Source organism: Pleurodeles waltl, chromosome 10 (assembly GCF_031143425.1).
Source record: "Pleurodeles waltl isolate 20211129_DDA chromosome 10, aPleWal1.hap1.20221129, whole genome shotgun sequence".
Taxonomy (NCBI): Eukaryota; Metazoa; Chordata; class Amphibia; order Caudata; family Salamandridae; genus Pleurodeles; species Pleurodeles waltl.
Window position 1 is genome coordinate 80,951,539 of NC_090449.1, and position 21,046 is coordinate 80,972,584.

A 21,046-nucleotide genomic window follows, 5' to 3' on the forward strand; every position below is an offset into this window, starting at 1 on the left:
ATCCTGTCTGCCAGGGTCCCAGTAGGGGGTGTGGCAGTCCTTTGTGTGAGAGCAGGCCCTCCACCCTCCCAGCCCAGGAAGACCCATTCAAAATGCAGATGTATGCAAGTGAGGCTGAGTACCCTGTGTTTGGGGTGTGTCTGAGTGAATGCACAAGGAGCTGTCAACCAAGCCCAGCCAGACGTGGATTGTAAGGCACAGAAAGATTTAAGTGCAAAGAAATGCTCACTTTCTAAAAGTGGCATTTCTAGAATAGTAATATTAAATCCGACTTCACCAGTCAGCAGGATTTTGTATTACCATTTTGGCCATACTAAATATGACCTTCCTGCTCCTTTCAGATCAGCAGCTGCCACTTCAACAGTGTATGAGGGCAGCCCCAATGTTAGCCTATGAAGGAAGCAGGCCTCACAGTAGTGTAAAAACGAATTTAGGAGTTTTACACTACCAGGACATATAACTACACAGGTATATGTCCTGCCTTTTATCTACACAGCACCCTGCTCTAGGGGTTACCTAGGGCACACATTAAGGGTGACTTATATGTAGAAAAAGGGGAGTTCTAGGCTTGGCAAGTACTTTTAAATGCCAAGTCGAGGTGGCAGTGAAACTGCACACACAGGCCTTGCAATGGCAGGCCTGAGACAAGGAAAAGGGGCTACTTAAGTGGGTGGCACAACCAGTGCTGCAGGCACACTAGTAGCATTTAATTTACCAGCCCTATGCACATAAAGTGCACCTTACTAGGGACTTATAAGTAAATTAATAGTCCAATCAGGTATGATTCAAGGGTACCATGTTTTAAGGGAGAGAGCATATGCACTTTAGCACTGGTTAGCAGTGGTAAAGTGCGCAGAGTCTAAAAACCAGCAAAAATGAGGTCAGAAAAAGAGAAGGAGGAAGGCAAAAAGTTTGAGGATGACCCTGTCAAAAAGCCAGGTCCAACATTAACCATGCAACAGGCCCCTCAATATTTGTATGTAACATTATTTATTTTATTATTTTGCCCTTTAAATTTAGTGTCCCACTTAACTTGAGCTCTTGTATAAATACACAGACGGGTCACCTCTGACTGCAGGAGAATCTACATGGGAAGGATTGAAGCCTGGACAAATATGGACCTTGTTTGGAATACATTCTCTTGGCAAAGTGGAGCCCAGTCCTGACCTTCATTGAATCTTTCCCACCTTTACTAAGTGGGCTCGTCCACTCCTCAGTTTATGGGTTTTCTATGAACAGACTTTGTGGGTCACTGATATAGGCCCTTATGAGTTTGGCGGGGGCAGAGGCCGCCCTCTAAACTCTTTCTCAGCAGAAGACCGCCACGCCGGTCTGCCCTATTACGAGTTGCCCGCTGAGCCGGCGGACTGAAAAAGCGTTTTGCCCCCTGGCCCAGCAGGGAACAGGGCTGTCACATTGATGCCGGCCACAGTCATAATAGAGCCTCTGACCGTCCCTTTCGGCGGCAGTCCAAGCGCCACTGCGAGTATGTCGGTCCATGGACCGCCAGACTCATAATGAGGCCTGTAGTGTCTCCTGCACCACTCGCAGCCCTGATCGATTACCTCGCAGCTGGATAGTACAAAAGGTGACCTGGCTGATTAAATATCCTCTGGAGTCTGCTTTCCAGGAAGTCCAATAAGCTTTTGAGACATAGAGAGGTGCACTTTCTGCTAGGTAACTACATTTATGATGGATGGTCTCTCCAAGGCTCAGAACTAAGGTGACTTTGATACTGTTGGTTTGTGGACCATTTAGAGTGTTTCTGTCTTTTGTTACCTTCATTCATTCTTATGTGAAAATATTAAATACAAAGTTGGTAGATTCTCCATGGAAAAAGGTCAGTTTTCAACTCTGTCATTCACTCACTCTCGCACCCACTCGTACCCACTGAATGACTATGAATAATGGACCCTCCCAGCACTTCCTCAACAATGGCGATAGAAAGTGTAATGTTGGTGATAAACATTTTTAAGGCTCCTCGTGAGTTCATGGAATGCTCCCCTTGTTTGGACCTTTTTGGACAATATATATATATATAGGTGGAGTTAGGACCGACTTTTCCCATTGACAAAGCATTTTTTGTTTTGTTAATAACTTTGGTGTTATCTGAAGAATCTTCAAGAAATTCAAGTTAGTTCAGCTGCTGTCTGGAATGTTTCAGGCTATAACTGCTGAATTTCTATGGTTTTGTGTGGGTAAAACGTGAACCTAACTATAACACCCCCTGTAACCTCCGTTTTTTTCAGTGACTATATTACAAGTACATATTGTAAATATAACTGAGACCCTAATAAAGTATAATAATAATATATCTTAATATATTTAAAAGAAAAACCCCAAAAAATAAAATAAAGGGCACCAGCAGTCCTACGGCTAATTAGAATCAGGGTGTCCAATGTATGTGCCGGGGAGTGCGATCCTTGCCTATGTTATACATCCCAGATGCGTACATATACACAGGTGCTTGGTTCAATGCTTCAATCTTTTGCATACGATGACGAAGCAAGATGTCTACAACTATGAGTTGTTTGTCCGTCACAAGAGTTTAACACCAAAAGTTCAAGCAAAACTTACCCCAATGAAGTTGTGATTGATAGCCACAATTTCTTGAAATGAAAGGAGAAAGCTGTATGGTCCTAGATTATTATCCAGCCATTCTGTACTGTTCTCATGCATTAGGGTGCAGGCACTTCCTGTGTGTTAAACATATTTATTTGTATTTAATTTACATTTTGACTATTTGTTTTTTTATTAATTTAAATGCTGGTATTTTTATGTACAAAAGCATGTAAAAATTGTCTACACATACAATAAAACTTTTATGATTAGTAGTATATCATCATCGTGCTTTCACTCACATAGTGGGCCTGTAATCTGTAATGTTCATTCATATTTTTGTTCATGAAGTGTACTTATCTCACTCACCTGCAGCGGAGGAGTGGGAGGTGTGGGGGGAGATAAGGAGGAGGTAAGGTTCACCCACATTATTCCTCTAGAGAAAGACACATATGTTCGAAGTCGAGAAGAAGGGCCTTGAATGCAGATGATGCAAGGAAAGGCAGACCAACAAGGTAAACAAAGAGATTCTTGGAGGATGTTGGGGTCTATAGATATCCCTGATGATACCAAGGCATTCCATCATTCACAGAAAGTGAGGAATGAATTACTGTCTTCTTACGTGCCAGAGCCAGTGTATTTGGCAGGATAGCTTTCTCCACCACTCAAATTACACAATTTGCCTGACATGAAGAAGCCAGATTGCACTCCCCCTTTTCCTTTAACTCTCACAGCTCCTCTTTGACCTGCTCTTCAAAAACACCCACTGATCTCTGCTCTCTTTTTCCCTCACTTCTCTTGAACAGCAGACACTTCGTTATAAATCCATATCTATTGTTGATGTCGGTGGGTTTCCTTTGATTTCTTGTACTTTGAAGGTCCAATGAAAACTGCAATAAAAAACGGCCTACAACAATCCTTGTGGGGACTGTAGAATGCATGGATTTGTAACGGTTCTGTTGATTGGTTGGTTGAAGGGGGAGGAACTTCTTTTTTTTTGCGGTATAACAAGGGTGCCACTGGCCCTAAAACCAGCAACAAAGAGCTGCAACGAACCTCTCGGGACTCTGCACACTGGTTCCGCTGCTCCTTGATAGCTACGCTTCTGCAAAAAGTTAGATTTGTATGCTGTCACTGACTGGCAGTGGTGCGGACAAATGCTGGAAAGCACCATCGTCACTAGCTCAGTACCCCATGACATGTTGGTGCACCGACGAATGGCTTAGGAAGGTATGCCACATGATAAAACGAAGAGGCTAGGGGATCCCCCAAAACAGGGGCACTGATACTCGCCTGTTTTATGTTTCAAGATCAGTTGAATACATGTTTTCATGTTACTAGTGTGGTGCAAAGAATTGTACTTCGCAATTCAATTAAGTTTTTTTAAACTGCAATCTTTGTCAATTTCACAAACTAAGTAAAATTTGTAAAACGGGAGGTTAGCGGAAACAATGTTAAAGGAAGCTGTCATTGCGAAAAGTCTCTGGAAGAAATCGATCTGGGAAAAAAACACAATTTCTGTCAACTTTGCTAGTGGTTGAAATTTCTTGCAGGAGATTTTCCGCATAACATTTTTTCTCTCGAAAATTGTAATTTTGCATAGAATTTCTCTTGCAGAATTTACATCAAGCCAATCCGCTCTTTTTTTTCTTCTTTTTTTTTAAACGTTGTCCATTTCCTAAAGTTGGCGAACTTTAAAAAAAATCATGAAGTTGTCAGAGAACTACTTTATCAACTTCGCACACCTCATGTAAAAATCTCTATACAACATAATTTAGATCGATCAAATGAAACAACCTTACCGTCTTTGAGAGTCTGATTGGCCAGAAATTCTATTTTGTAGTCGAGAACCGCCCTTTGCTGATCTTCATTTAATGCTTCAAACACTGCATCCAGTCCATTGGCTCTGTCCAGAAACAAAAGCGGCGGATGAGTACCTGTGTTCAGACACTCTCTTCCTGCTTGCTGCATGTGCCCCCGTAGGGCCCTGAACCACCATTACGCATCCATGCCTGCCCTACAGTCACATCCGTAAATAATTTACTCAGCCAACGTAGATCTATTTCAGGCTAAAAAAACGGTTTAAACACTTGTAGGGGTGCTCATGAAGGGGTCTTACCAAGGGCAAAATATCTCCGTTATCTTCCTGTGTGTATGGTTGCTTTTATTATCTTTTTATTTTTAAAGGGGGCAGGGCCACGGGGGTGAAGAGCAGTGAGGTGAGTGCGCAGAGCACTCCCCTCAGTGTGCATATATGTTTGGCCGGCCATCTCGGGCGCGCAAGGGCTCTCTACAACCCAGTACTGTATTGCCGAGTTGGAGAGAGCCGTCCCAGGCTCCCAGTCTGCGTTGGAGCGCCCAGCCTGTGCGCTCCAGCCAAGCGTAATGCTGCTTGGAGCAGCATCATGATTGGCCGCAGGGCAGGCTGGGAGCCTGCAGTGCAGCTGAGGGCAGCGTAGAGCGGCAGCGACGTTCGCGTCAGTTTTTTTTAAATTTACTTTTTATTTTTGCTTTACCCCCCCAGCCTCGCCTGCCACTTTTCTAAGTTGCCAGCCGCGACTGAACATCACACTATAAAGTCCTCTTCAAGTGGTTAATTCAGGTTGCCTCTTTTCGAATTATTGGTTGGTCCTGTATATTTCAGTAGCATTTCTTCACAAACAAGATGTATGGGAAGAATCAGCAGTATGGAAGAACCTTAAGACATTGTTAATATGTACAGGCACGGTTGTCCCTTATAAAGAATCTGAGTTGAAAGGAATCCTTTAATTAATCATTTAAGGACAGATTCACAAGAAAACCTGCAGGTAGACATCAAGTGCTTAAAAAAATACTAGAAACCCATCCTTGTCTTTTCAAAGCTCGAGATTACTGACAACACACATGTTTATTGATGCTACATATGAAACAATAGGATCAAATCATTTGCATAGTTAGAGGGTTTCGTCTTTTATTTTCTGCAAACCCCTACTAAAGAAATATGTCCTCTTCTCTTCCCATTGTTGAGCTAGAATGTAGAATTGACAGGAAGCCGCAAGTATATTTTCCCTCACGATTTTCCTCATTCCCTCACACAATAGGTAGTTTTCAAGCTCCTCTTAAAGGGCTTTGAATAATGTGATCTGTAAAATCAAATTTTTTTACATGTTTGGTTTCAATTTATTGGGAACAAAAAGGAAGCACTTCGATAGAAGTTTTGTCTGTAAAACTAATTTTCCTTGTCTAACACTTCTGAACAAGTCAGGGCCACAAGGAACCTCTCAGGTGGATAATGTTGGGAAAAAACATCAAGCAATTATTTTTGTACCAAAAGAGTAAAGTCATCCATCTTTTGATGCAACCTTTCATCGTGAGCCAGTAGCACTGTTTCCCTCAATGTTTTTTTCGGAAAGGTGCAGATGCCATTTTTTCATACTCACATATCGTGGTAGTCGCTGCATCCGATGAACCTTGGAATGAGGTCCAACATTGGTTTGTCAATGACCACCAACAGGAACCTCAGGTGAAGTTGGAACAGCTGTTTCAAGGTGGCCACACAGACATCTGGGAAGCTGATGGTGACTTTCCTCATAGTAATGCTTAGCAGGGAGTACAGCACTTGGTGGTCAAACTCTGGCATGGCAACAAGTGCCTGTACGTTGTCCAAGAATGACAGCACATATCCGACGTCTCTTGCGTTCAAGGTCGATATGACGGCCACACTCTTGGACTCAGACATCAGTACCTCTGATGTCACTGCGTATTCTGCAAGCTGGTGCGAATCCAGGACATCCAAGGCTTCAGACTGGAGGAAGAATGCACAGAAATGTAGCTTGTGATTAATGTCATAGCACGAAAGGCATATATTCCCTGTGAAAACATGAGGTAGGGGCCTAATGCAAATCTCAAGCAAGATCGACTTGCAGATGAAGTCAACAAATTCACATAGGCTACGTCACTGCCACACCCCCTCCACCCATTCCCATGTGTGTACAATGTGGACATCAGCAGAGAGTGATGGGCCAACTTATGAACCCGGAAGTGACACCTTTTGATTTATAGTGAATGGGTTGGTCGTGGCCAGACACCTGTGTCTGTGGGTAGGTAGTGAATGGGTTAAGAAGATGATTTAGATTGTTGGTGGTCTCAATAGCATTGAGGTGTAGAAGAGATATCTGAACTGCCTAAGGAGCCTCTGTGCAATAATGAATTAAGGCATCTGCTGTGGCATTCACAAACAAAGAGCCTGTGGCATCAACTCTCGTTATGTCAGTATGAATTGAGTCTGCGTACTTACCCTAAATGAAGTTCCTTCCACATGTCTGTTTGTGTGGGGTTCAAGGCTGAATGTCTGTATGGTTGAGGTGATTTGGTGGGCATATTGTTCTCTGGGATGTATACATGTCTCTCCGCGAGAAGATGTCTCTATTTGTGTGTCTGTTCTCATATTCAAGTAGCCATATAATTGGGCATTTTCATTGGTTTGGGAAATTTTTCTATAGCTATTTCTCTCTTCTTCTGCTCTGTCTCCTCTCCTTTTACTCCATCTCACCTTCTCTGTCTTTTTGTTCCTTTAGTTCGATCTCTCAGTTTGTCTCTCACCATCGCTTTCTCTCGCTCTCTGCTGCTCTCTCTTTTTCTTTCAATTTCAGTCTCTGACTTTCCTCAGCCTCTATCTCTTTCTCTTTCTGTCTCGCTCAGCCTCTATCTCTTTCTCTTTCTGTCTCCCTTTCATCCTCATCACACACTCTATTGTAGAGGTGGGAGGAACTCCCAGAGTTTCACTCCATGGAGTTTCACAGACTGACATGAAAACTCAACGAGATTCTGTGTATTTACAGTATGTGAATGGGCGCAAGTAGGACACATTGGGCTGCTTACCAGGATATTTAGCACTGGGAGCTCATTCTGCACTAAAAAAATCAGCGAAAAGGGCACCATGCAGTGCACCAGAGGGCGCTGCTTTGTGAGTTGATTTTGTTGCTGCTCAAACAGATTTTCTTCTCGAGCCTCAACCACCTCTGCGGGAGAAATCTCATAGTGTGACCTCCTAGCACCAAAAATCACATTAGGAGATGCAGATCTCCCTCACGCTTAACAAGTTTCCATTTGCGAGCCTGACATGAGAAAAAACTCCACCATGTGGCACATGACGGAATTTGGCCGGAACTCCATGTTACAAGCATAACGCAGAGTGGCTAAAACTCCCCCAATTCAGCCGGCGGAGAACAATTTATCACCATCCCCTACTCTATTACCCTGTTCTCGCTCCCCTTTGCTCTCCTACACTGTCTCTTTTTTGTATGTCACAATATAAGGGTCTCATTTGGCCAAACTATTCTAGAGGTGTCCAGTGTGCGTTCAAGAGGGTAGTGGTCATTGTCACGTGTTTAGAAAACCCTCATTTGGCAAACATGAATCTAAATCTACTTCAAACTAATTTCCACAGGCAGTGGCTATGCTAAAATCTGTTGGCTAAAAGTATGTAAAGCCGGCTGAGATTCACCCTCATGACATGGTTTACACACCCTTCATGTGGAAATAAAAGGCTTACCACATTGAACCCACTCCAGGACTGCGTAAATACAGATAGTGAAGTTGCGTTACTAAAACCATTCCAATAGGCGGCAATCCATTCTGCCATACTGGCCCTGGGACAACCACCTAAAAGAAACCAAAATAAAAGGCCTTAGACACTTCATGTCTGCACTTTCCTAACGTTGGCTTGTGTTGCAAAACCTTATTTGTAACAATATTTAACTTGGCTGTTTCAATGCATTATGTTTTTTTTATCAAGCTCGACTGTACGCATTCATTTTAGTAGCGGTTTTTGTCCACACACACAACACATACAGTCACATAGGCAAATGTAACTGCACTTTTAGTTTTTTGATATACACAGATACACACACACACTCTCTCTCTCTGCCTCTCACGCGCTCTCTCTCTCTCTCTCTCTCTCTCTCTCTCTCTCTCTCAAGAAGCAAGGTAATGTTTATAATTGATTAATTTGACCTCCAAGTCCCCCCCCTTGCTTTTGTGCTAATGTGGCTATCTGCTGCAAGTGCCTGGGTTTAGTTTTGCACTGAATCTATTGCATCCCTCTTTCGGATGCCCCGCTCACCTCGTGCAGCAAGGGTTGTCTCGATCCAGCCAATTATCATCAGCACAGTGGTGTTTTCCAGGTCATCATACACGATATCCAGAGCCTGCACCCTGCAACAACATAGGAAAGCAGTAAATCTTCTAGTCCTGACCACGTCAGTATGATGTTCCACCTTAATATCGACTCCAGAAAATTGTGCCACCAGAATATTCCCCCACATACACGCACACAGACACCCACACGCACCCTGCATACACTCATTTATGCACCTCGCACACACTCATTCACCAACATTTACATGCACACATTCACTCGCAAGCATCCATACACGCACTCACTCACAAGCATCCATACATGAACTCACTTCAACAATCATGCACACATTCACACACGCATACACACACGCATACCACTTACATTCACAAAAGCAGACAACACCCACGCACACACAACATCGAACCACCCCCCCCACACCCCTCCCCTGATGGACGATCGACATGCCTTGTCCGGCGAGGAGGTCATCGTGCAGGGAATGGGAAAAGGTGCTTCTACTGCCGGCAGCGCCCAGCAATCAGGACACTGCCAGGCCATATTACAGGTCATAATACGGCTGGTGGAGTCCTTTTGGCGGGGCGGGCCAGTGGTGGAACTGCCCATGCACCTCCGACCGCCAGCATGACTGGAGGCTATCTGCCCAAAATGTGGCAGAAATCCTGCAGTACTCGTAATATGGTGGTCAGAAGACCGCCAGCACTGGCAGTCTTCAAGTGCCCACGGCTTTGGTGGTCTTGTAAAAAGACTGCTGATGTAGTAATGAGGGCCTATGTGTCTGAAGTTGGTATTTCAACACACAACCCTGCAATATAGTTGTCAATATGCAGCTTGTTAGACCTATCAGCAATTGGCATGGTTTCACCTGTCTTTTTGCTTCTGACCTCCTGTTTTTGACCCTGTGCTGAATTTTGTTTGCCTTGGCTTTAGGGCTTAGGGCACTTTACCACTGCTGACCAGTACTAACGTGCAAGTTCTCCCTGTTTAAAATGTATCAGTGATTGTTTTCTCCATGATTGGCATACCTGATTTGCTAGTAAGTCCCTAGTAAAGTGCACTATGTGTGCCTTAAGCCTGTAAATGAAGTGCTTCTAGTATGCCTGCAGCATTGATTGTGCCACCCACACAAGTAGCCCTGTAAACGTGTCTTAGACCTGCCACTGCAGTGTTTGTGTGTGCAGTTTTAAACTGCCATTTTAATGTTGCAAGTCCACCCACTTGCCAGGCCCAAACATTCCCTTTTACTACATGCAAGTCACCCCTGAAGTAGAACCATGGCAACCCCATGGCCAGGGTGCAGTGTATTTAAAAAGTAGGGCATGTATTGGTGTTCTTTACATGTCCTGATAGTGAAATACTGCTAAATTTGGTTTTCAACTATTGGAAGGCCTATCTCTGCCATAGGGTAACATAGAGATTGCCTTGAAATATCTTTTAAGTGATTTCTCCCATCGGACGCAGACAGAGATATGGAGTTTGGATTATCTGAACTCACAATTTAAAAATACATATTTTGGTGAAGTTGTTTTTTAGATTGTGAGTTTCAAAATGCAACTTTTAGAAAGTGCCCATTCTCTTGCTTAACCATTCTGTTTCTCTGCCTGTCTGCTGAATACATGTCTGGGTCAGGGTGATGTTGTTTTTGTGCATTTACTATAGACATTCACACAAAGGGAGCTGCATGTCCTAGTAGCCCATCACCAGGCTGATGGGTCTTCCTGAGCTAGAGTAGTGGGAGGAACTTGCACCTGAATAGGGTTCAATAGGGCTGAATAGGGTTGTGACTGTCCTCACACAAAGCAGTCTCCAACCCTCCGGAGTGTGTCTGGGGCCACGGCAGGTAAAAGGCAGGGTTTTACATGTTTATCTCTGAATTGTTGTAGTTAGGGAGTGGGAGAGGATCTAGAATGTCGGGCAGAAGGAACTGGGAATGGTTGGTGTAAGACCCGCTTTACTATGTTGCTCGAATAAAGGACGTTTCTTTTTATATCTTCATGAAAATTACAATTTGTTTTTTACATGTGGCGACAAGGGGAAAAGATATTTGCTACTTCAGCAGCACAGGTGCGATACCACTTTTATGGACCCAAATATTGCGATTCAATTGAACATATCACCGCAGCCTGAACACAATTGTTTACAAGATTGCAGTGGTATTCCGAGAAATTTTTGACTTCGTATGACTAAACTGCATAATTGTAATGAAAAGGCAAGTTTACTTTTAACTAACCTTAAATCAATCCGTGCTTTTCAAACAACTGAACCAGCACGAGATGTCAAGGAGCCGCATACGTCTAAAAGCCGCAGCAACATCTCAAACATGTGTAATGGCCAAGTTCACTGTGGGAAAAGGTGGCCTCTGATATTTCTGCTCCGTTCAAAGAGTTACCCCAGCAAGCCAGGTATGCCTTGGTGATAATTGATTACCATTCAAAGTGGCCTGAGGTTAAGTTTGTTGCACAGGCTACATCATCTGCTGTGATTGAATTTTTGAGTGAAGTGTTCACTAGAAAGGGTTGCCCAGAAGTGTTGGTAACTGATAATGGTGTACAGCTTAAGCCACGCAAAAAGGAGGAATATTTGTTGAAGTGTGATATCAAACATATAACCACATCTTTATATAAACCCCAGGAGAATGGTCAGGTGGAGCGGTTTAACCGTGTCGTCAAAGATGGTATTGAAGTGGCACGTAATTCAGGAGTTGAATGTAACAGTAGTCTGAGAGAAAGGTTGTGGATGTATCGTATTACTCCACATTCTGTTACTGAGGTGAGTCCATTTCGGTTGTTGAAAGGAAGGGATCCTAGCTCAAAGCTGTGTCCTTGGTGGATAAGGAAGAAAATGCAAAAAGTTGATGTTGTTAATCTCAGCTGGGTAGCTTAGAATGTATGAGAGAAACAGAGGAAAATGAAAGTGAGATATGATGAGAGACGGGAAGTCAGAAAACCTACATTTGTGGTAGGAGACTGGGTGAGAATCCTGAAACCTTGTTTAATTGCATAAAGTGATTCTAATTTTGGTCGTGCTATCAAAGTAATGAAAGTTAATGAGAACAACCTTGTTGCCCAAGAAGGTAAAGTTTTGAATGCGAAGAGGGTGGGTAAATGCAGAGGGTTTAAAGGAGATTTGTAATTTTTTTTTTCTACTATTTAGGTATATTGGATATATATTTATTTTATTTTATTTTTTGTTTGTTTTCTTTCTTTGTTTATTTACTTAAAGGAGAAGATGTTGCATGTTTATCTTTCAATTGTTGTAGTTAGGTAGTGGGAGAGCATCTAGAATGTCGGGCAGAAACAGCCGGGAATGGTTGGTGTAAGACCTGCTGTGCTGTGCTGCTCTAATAAAGGACATTTCTTCTTATAACTGCATGGAAATTACAATAGATTTTTCCAGAGTGTCTTGTGCACTACAAAGACTTATGTTTGAAGTTTGCCTACTTCAAAGGCAGAAAGTCCACAGAGTCCAGAGCGCCGTGTCACTGGCATCCATGGCACTGGACTCTGACTCCACTGCAGCCTCTGTGGCGCTGTGTTGTAATCACGACACCCCAAATTTGACACCTCATGTCTTGACCAGCTGGATCCATCGACCCCCACTTTCTCGTAAGGAACCGAACACTCACAGCCAACTGCGCATCACCTCCGCTGCAACAGTAAGGAGTCGACACCTCACCTCCCCTGCCTACAGTAAGGAACTGACACCTCACTTCCCTGGTGGCAATACCGAATGAATCGAGAGGGCACTAGCTCCAAAGACGCCTCACTTCTCCAACTCCATGCAACATCTTTGTTTCCTCATTGTTTTCCAACGTACTGTAACTTGGGTCCTTGTGACTCCCTGACTGGCCCACACTTCCTCACTGTTGGAGATGACTCCATCAAGATGTTGTGTAAGCCCCAGTTAGAGCTATTGTGTTTTGAGCACTATACTACATTTAGGGCCAGATGTAGCAAAGGTTTTTCACGTCGCAAACAGCGAATTTCACTGTTTGCGACGTGCAAAACCCACATCGCGATGCCCAATTCCCGTTATGCGAGTCGGTAACCTGGTTACTGACTCTCAAAACGGGACTGCGAGTCGCAAATAGGAAGGGGTGTTTCCCTTCCTATTTGCGAGTCACAGCGCGATGCTGCATTGCTTTGTGACCGCGAACGCGGTCGCAAAGCAATCGCAGTTACCACCCATTCGCAAAAGGGAAGGGGTCCCCAAGGGACCCCTTCCCCTTTGTGAATGGCCTGGGAAACATTTTTTCAGAGCAGGCAGTGGTCCTATGGACCACTGCCTGCTCTGAAAAAATGAAACTGAAATGTTTCATTTTTTCATTTTGTAATGCATCTCGTTTTCCTTTAAGGAAAACGGGCTGCATTACAAAAAAAGAAAAAAACTGCTTTATTTAGAAGCAGTCACAGACATGGTGGTCTGCTGTCTCCAGCAGGCCACCATCCCTGTGAGTGCTGCAAGTTGTAAGGGGGTCGCAAATTGCGACCCACCTCATTAATATTAATGAGGTGGGCCTTTGCAACACCATCCTGCATCCTGAATTGCGATTCGCAAATTGCACTATATGTGTTAGATGTGTGACTTCCTTACCCTGACTAGAGTGAAGGTCCCTACTTGGACAGGGTGCAAACCACTGCCAACAAGGAACCCCATTTCTAACGCAGCTTTTTTGCTTCTTAATGATAGAGGCCCATATTTGGGGTGTCAGAATTCTGCTGTGTCATATCAACTATGTCTGGGTGAAATCCATGCAATTACTTTAGTGGAAATTGCACAAATGCTAACAAATTACACACAATTACACATTTCTACAAGGTCTGGCATTTTGTACCACCTTCAACACATCTTCAAGTAAGGTGTTGAGTGGGGATTGTGGGAGAAGAGAAGAATTAGGATGTTGGGGAAGTAAGAAATCGAGTGAATAACATAACATGTGTACTCCATAGAGGTTCTTGCAATGTCAGCTGATTGATTTAATTACAGTGCATTGATTTCTGATAGATTGTGACCTGGTCAAAGTTACAATGGTACAGACTACTTACATGGCCTCTAACCCATCACACGACAGACTTGCCATGCAGTTCAGTATGTTCTGGTTAATGGCAGATATGTATAAATGCAGTCTTTCTTGGAACCAGGATGACAGGAAGCCTGTGTTGTAGAAGGAATCCTCGTTGTGTAGCCTCTGCCATGCTGCCTTCATCATCATGTCCTTCCCTTGGAGAGTTATGTGGGCGCCAGAAAGCTGTAAGAAGCAGGATGCTTAAGGTTTTTTAACAGATTTTAATTTTGCAACGTACTCACTGCTGCTAATAGCGCCAGCAACAAGTATTTCAAGTACTCCATTTGTTCAGTATACATGGTGCACAGTACACAGGGAGGTATCAGAGGAGAAAGAGAAAGGGAGGAGCTTCATCCTTCTTCTTTCGAGTGTCATGAAACCTCTTCCCCACCAGTCACCATCCATGGTACTATCTGGAAGTTTAGGCTACATTTTACCACCTTACATATTGCATAGCCATTTACTCTCCATCACCTGAGAAGCAGTGGTGCTTCTGCAAACAAGACAATGATTAGCCTTCACCCTAGAGTATTGTGGCATCTTTCAAAAGGTAACTGTTGGAATAAGTGCATCCTCTAAGAGATATGACATTGTCCTGTAGGTGACAGTTTAGTCATTGTCTCCTCAAGCATTGAGATAACACCTAGAAATTAACCTTCAATGCTTGTTTCAACAAGTCCTTAAAGTGAAGGTTACACTTCCTTTCACATTCAATGGATGTCACGTCCTCAAGTGAGTACTATAGTGGTCTCATTGTGATGGTAAATGTGGAAGTGTTTGTCTCCTCTAAGTGATCTGATGTTGTCCCAAAGATAACTGTTTGGCTGTTGGTGGGATGCTGGCTCTACAGATAAGGGCTGAAATCACTGTGTCTACCATATAACATGAAAACAATGAAGGAGCATAACCTGGCTGTGCCATTATGCTTCTTAAAGTGTGAGAAGAATGGGTGGCTATTTCTCCTTTCTGTAATGTGTAAAACGAATTCTTAAACATAGTGCACCGAAATATATTAGTAAAAGTGCACAATTAAGTTAATGTTTCAAGTAAGTCACATTTAATACTCATTTGGAAGAATGTCAATATTATAGTACTTCAGAAATGTTATATATTATAATGGTACTCAATTTAATAAACTCAAAAGAATTAAAGCTAAAGTTTGGCTTTAATGGCTTGGAAGATATTGACAGGTAGACCATGCAAGATGTCAGCAATAAGTGCTTGGCATACTAAACCTCAGTGCCTTACAGGGGAGGATTGGAGTAGTAGTCTGCTTTCAGTGACATGCTGTGGCACAACAGGTTGCATTACAGTGCACCACATTCCACAGTGTTCCCTCATCACCCCAAAGGGCATGCCAACCTGAATAATTAGTTATACAGTCAAAAGCATAGCCAACAAAATGATTAAAAAGTATATGTACACATGTAATTTCTCCTCACCAGTGAAATCCTACTTCCTATTCAGTCCAACCATGTCAGCAATGTTGGCGGGAGCTCTGCCTCAGGTTACAACCTGTACTCACTCTTTATGTATGTTTGCAAGTATTTGTGTGGGGGAGTAGTCCCTACATTTTCCCTCAGCCACGGACGCTGCATACAATTTGCACAGGTTGTGGTACCAATGGTAAATATTCTGATTTTTACTATTCATACCACTCAAGTATGTGAATGGTTTAATTTGTGAAAGAAGTGCTGAGGGCCAAATTTTTCTTAGGGGTACTAGTTGGGACCACTGCCCTCTTCCACCACTGAACCTATGCTCTGTGCAGTTAGGTTGTATATTCTAGGTACACCTGTGAGCTACAGTGCTTTAGATGATCCATCTGGTAATTGTAAACTGCAGTATTCCCATTGCCAAAATGATTGACATTGCAGTAGTTCAGCTATGAAATGATGCTTCCTTGAATTCTGTCATTGCAACACATTCACATAAGAAGAGATCAGGTTCCAACAAAGGAATGCCGGAAATCACCGTTGGCACACATAAAGCATCCAGTATTCTCTAAATGTGGACTTTATGTCACTCCTTTGCAATCTGTATTTTATCATTTGCATTTTATGCAAATTGTCTGCAATCATGTCTGAAGGAGCCCTCTAGGGTCCAATGCGTGAGGTCAAGCCCGGTTTTAGAGAAGCTCTTTGCAGATTGACGGTGATGCATCAACATCAAATGCACCACATGGCAACACACTGTACATCATTGACACTTTCTGAAAAAGATTGCTTTTACTGTCTTGTGAAAATCATATCTGTACTTATTTGGAATGTAGCAATCAATAGTAAGAACTATTATAACAAAAAAAATAATTTCTGCAAGATCACATGACTGCCCATGTAACACCACTGCTGTAAAGTGGGGTGTAAATATATTTTGTGGCTGACGAATGAGTATAATCTGTATGAAGATTGGGTCAAAGGTGGACTAACTGTGGCAAGGAACCCTCTTGAAATTCCTACTTCTCTTCTCTCATTGTTCTTATTTTTTCCAAACCTAAATCAGTCAAGCAGTCTCTGCCTTTCCCTAATACCCTGAGTCCCTGTCTCCTCAGAGTTTACTCAGTACCTGTCAGCTGATGTCTGACAGGGTCCTTACCTCTGGCACACGTAAAGTCCAGCAAATGTTTGACCCGGAAATTCTTCAATGTATGGCTGTTGCTGTTTGAGCAGTTGAGTATATATGGGAATACTGCTAAGTCTGAAGTAAGAGTAATTGTGTGCCTTGGTGTAAATACTGTACCTTTGTGGCCAGCAAGTTCAAAGTGACCCTGAAATTGTCCAGAGTAAGTTTGCTGAAGAGCAAGATGGTGTATGTTGGATCCCCATCAGATTCAGGGTCTGTAATGGCGCATTTTAGGGCAGCAGCAACTATGTTGGGTGGAACAGAGGCCTGAAACAAAAAGAAATAACCATCAGATACTGTTTACTAAACAGCAAAGACCTACTGTCAGAACAAGAAAATTCTACTCAAGAGCCTGTGACATGCCTTAGAAGCATAGCATTGTAGACACTGGGCAACAAATCATTCAGCCCCAGACCCTTCATGGATGTGAGTGGCTGAGGAGCATTTTTAAGGGCAGCAATATGATCTGAAACATTTTTTGTTGTTCTCCAATGGAAGAGGTGGTGGCTTGGGGGACAAAAATGGTTCCGTTGCAGTTTATTTTGAGGGAATTACCTTGGACAAGATAGTAGGGATGCATGTGTCTCAAAGTCAGGGCGCGGGTGCAGGATGGTGGGTAAAGAGTCAATTTTGTCGGAAGAAAAGATGAGGCGTACTGGAGCTTAATATCTTAATTAATGGGTGGCCTTTCTGTTGATTTTTCTAGATGTATTTGTGGGTGTACCATCAGATCTTGAAAGTGACTTAGGGCCTAATTTAGGTCTTGGCAGTCGGAGTACTCCATCACAAATGTGATGGATATCCTGTCCGCCTTATTACTATCTCCATAGGATATCATGGGATCATAATAAGGCAGACGGGATATCCGTCATGTTCGTGACAGAGTATTCCACTCTGCCAAGACCTAAATCAGGTCCTTAGACACACGTTGGGAGCTGATAGCGAGCTCTCTGGGCAGGGCTGTTAGAGGTCAATCACATGGGCTACCTCCCAACTTCCAGTTCTGGGAGAGTTTATGCTGTTTATTAAATGTATGGATAAAGGGGAGGAAACAATGAACAGCTAATCACTTCCTACAAAGAACATTCACATAGCAGGGCAGATATTTTACTTTGCTTGTCCACACCTCAGTCTTCATACCACAATTTACTTGTGCTGGCTCGTTGACGCTCCTGTCTCTCTTTCAAAATGGCTGAAGTAAATAAGGCAAGAATGAAAGGTGGAAGGAAGGGTGAAAGGAGGAATTGTGAAAAGATGATGGGAGGGATGACGCTTGAACGGCGGATGTCCAAAAACAGCAATTCCTGATATTTATATCTACAATTATCTGACTGGTTTGAGCATGCAAAGTGCAGTGTTAAAATCAATATCTTCATCGTCAATGCTTGTAAGCAACACGTTGGGCCTCATTACGAGTTTGTTGAGGGGATTACTCCATCACAAACATGACGGATATCCTGTCTGCCCTAGCACAAGTTCCATAGGATGTAATACAACTTGTAATATGGCAGACGGGATATCTGTCACGTTTGTGATTGGGAAATCCCCTCCACCAAACTCATAACGAGGCCCAGTGACTGAAATTTTTATAGGTAAAAGATAGGCAGCACCTTCAACGCGTAGAACAAGAGGTGCTGAGTCCTTCCAATGGTGTTAACTTGAGCATCAATTCTTCTTGAAAGGTTGTTATCAATTATCAATTTAGACCTTAAGATTGACGCTTTGTTGACCGTGGGAATTTCGCTGACAACAACACAGAAGTTTAAATGCTGGAATTTGCCTTCACACCATCTTATTGGATCATTATTTAGAATTCAGACATATCAAAACACTGTGCAGACATTTTTTCCCCCACATTTCAATCTACTCTCCACCAGAAAGAGCAGGGGATGCAGCAGCATGCTGGAGGTTAGTGCCTTTTGAGGGGCAATACTCACTGTGACACAAGCAAAGTCTTTGATGGAGAATGAACAGGCATCACTTTCGCTGAATTCATCTGCCAACTGAGCAGTTAGGTTAAGACTAAAAGGAAAAAGATGGCAAATTAAGTACCTGTAAACACTTTTTCACAATAGCTGTACCATCATTTGTGAGTAACAAGCATCTGCCTTCCGAAGAAACACCAAACCACCATCTGGATTTAGACTTTTGAACCAGCAGCTTGATCACCTGAAGAAGGGCAGCGCTCTGATTCAAGATCTAGCTTGTTTTGTTTCATAAGGCAAGAGCTGCAAAAACATGATATAATCAAAGCTCTCATAATAGTTTTTCAAAAAATATAATTTTTTCGCATTTTAAAAAGTATGACATAATTGACATGTAATTAATAATTCCTAAAGAAAATTAGTTCAAAATGTTCAACCCCAAAATGTTGAAAGCCTGCAAATACTGCACCTACCCATCCATAAGACCCTGAACGGGGCTTTGCACAAGTGTCGCTTTTTCTTTCTGTTTTTAGTCCTTCATCAGGCGAGCATTTTAAAGCTCCCTGCCCTGTAGAGCAGTGTTCCCCAACCCCCGGGCCGCGGACCGGTGCCGGTCCGTGGATCAATCGGCACCGGGCCGCCCCACTGTGGCGGGCGGTAAATGTTTGATAATTTTTTCCATGGCCCGCTTGTCACACAATGGGACAAGCGGGCCACGGAAAAATTATCAAACATTTACCGGTCCGCGGCGATAAAAAGGTTGGACAACACTGCTGTAGAGTACTATACATCTTTTACTTGGCATGTCCCTTCATTCTTTTATACAGACCTTTGGAAGAGAGAAGATATGGGGGTCAATCAACCTTCTAGGCTAATCTGTGCTTTTGCTGTTTAATCACGTTTTGCCTCCAAGCCCTATACACTTTTCCACAAGTTTTAGTCGTGGTGGAGGGGGTACTCCCTGAAAGTTGTTGTGTCCATAAGTTCTAATAAATACTTACGGGTCGCTGAAACCTGCACATACTGCTGCGCCTGGAGCGGGAAAACAGAAGGAAAGTGTTAAACATGAATCAATCACTTGCACTGACGTCAAGAGTGTAGCACGAGCTCTCGCTACGGGTCTTTTAACATTTCTGCAGTTCAATCCACCGGAGACACACAGGGGTACAGATCAGTGACATCCTACTTCCTGTCTACAACGTTTAGAATGGTACAATCATGGGAGGGGGGAACTTTGCGAGATCCAAGCTACATTTTTCTCCTGGAATGTGACCTGATAGTCAAGTTCTGTTTTGTTTTTTCTCTCCCCCCTTACTCGCCAACCAGCGCATGTCTCTTTAGTCAAATGCAGGCTATGCATCTTGTTGCTAGGTACAGTTTTTTTGTTTGCTCCGTTGGGATAAGTCGGCAATTGATATATATATATGTATATATATATATATATTTATACATATCTCCACATAGATATAGGTACAATTATGGCAAATGTCCATTGACGATTTGGTCTGAACGCCTACCTCACTACACAATTTATTAGGAAGCATTCGGTTATATTACGGAACTATGGGCCTGATTTGAGGAAAGTAGTGCTGCTGCTAGTACAGTGCCACTTTCCTTGTACCCCCGAGCGCCCCCCAAACGCCACCATGTGTGTGCCATATCTAAGATACAGTACACAATGGTGGTAGTTATGGAAACTGGCTCAAACTATTTGACGCTAGTTCGGAGCATTGCGGAACTAGCATAGAAAATGTTGATGCTAATCCTGCAAAGCCCATTGAGGCCCATTGAAAATAATGGTGTGCCCCCTTTTAATGTCTTCTTTGAACAGGCGTTAAAAGAGCCGAAAAAAATGACGCAAAGAAATCGATTGGATTTTTGTTTTCCATTTTTTCAGCCCCTCTAACGGGGAATGCCCCCTTTGCATACTTTATGCCTGGCGCAGGTATAATGTAGCGCAAAGGGTTAGAAAGTGGCGCAGTGGATGCACTACACCACTTTGTAAATTTGCCATGGCGATTTTGGCCCCGTTTGGCCACATTAGCGTAAAACAAATGGTGCTAATATGGCGCAAGAAGGCCGTTTGAGTGTTGAAAAGTTTTATCAAGGCAGCTAAAATGAAACTATATATATAAATATATGTTAACTATAGCTAGGACCTAGTTTCCCTAGAAAAAGTGTTTTTCTACTTGGCTGTGTCTTTGGTGCGGTATGACGAATTTTCACAAAATTTTCTAAAAGAAATGTGCCCAAAGATCTTGTTGTGCATGGAAAGTTTCAGGGTGATCCGTCAAGCAGGGGCCAAGAAAAAGGGGGAGTAAAAAATAGTATGTTTCCCATTTTTATTCTCTACAGCCCGAACAGCTGGACGGAATTACACCAAATTTGGCAGAAATGTAGCTTTTGGTCCAGAAAGAAGCCCTTTGTTATCTGATGTAAATCCATTCAGCAGTTTTAAAGAAATTAGTAGAAAACCAAATTTACATATCTAGAGGCACAAGCACTTCGCAAATCCTCCCGATCTGGTACAGAAATCTGATTGGCTGCCAAATGTTTAACCAGGTCCTGGGGGCATAGTTACTAATATCATAAAGGAGGGGGCACATGAAACACCCTCATAGGGCTGTTAACAACCCCAGGGACCCCCACCTACCCAGAGGTATGTTATAATAAGGATTAGGGGCACACAGATCGCCCTGGGGTCCTGGGGCCACCACCTCTCCAAGGCAAAAAACAACA

The 21,046-nt window shown here is 43.0% G+C and overlaps 1 protein-coding gene across 2 annotated transcripts in view; it reads right to left on the bottom strand.

Moving 5' to 3' along the window:
* Positions 1-21,046, bottom strand: part of LOC138261133 (uncharacterized) — a 170,668-nt gene that overhangs the window by 129,150 nt on the left and 20,472 nt on the right. For both annotated transcript variants that reach the window (XM_069209809.1, XM_069209808.1), the window contains 9 exons: positions 19,309-19,339; positions 18,320-18,404; positions 16,500-16,649; positions 13,741-13,943; positions 8,663-8,754; positions 8,093-8,202; positions 5,979-6,343; positions 4,362-4,465; positions 2,578-2,696 (listed from right to left, as the gene is read on the bottom strand). In XM_069209809.1, the coding sequence (XP_069065910.1) occupies positions 2,578-2,696; positions 4,362-4,465; positions 5,979-6,343; positions 8,093-8,202; positions 8,663-8,754; positions 13,741-13,943; positions 16,500-16,649; positions 18,320-18,404; positions 19,309-19,339 (1,259 nt within the window). The remainder of the gene's footprint in view (positions 1-2,577; positions 2,697-4,361; positions 4,466-5,978; positions 6,344-8,092; positions 8,203-8,662; positions 8,755-13,740; positions 13,944-16,499; positions 16,650-18,319; positions 18,405-19,308; positions 19,340-21,046) is intronic.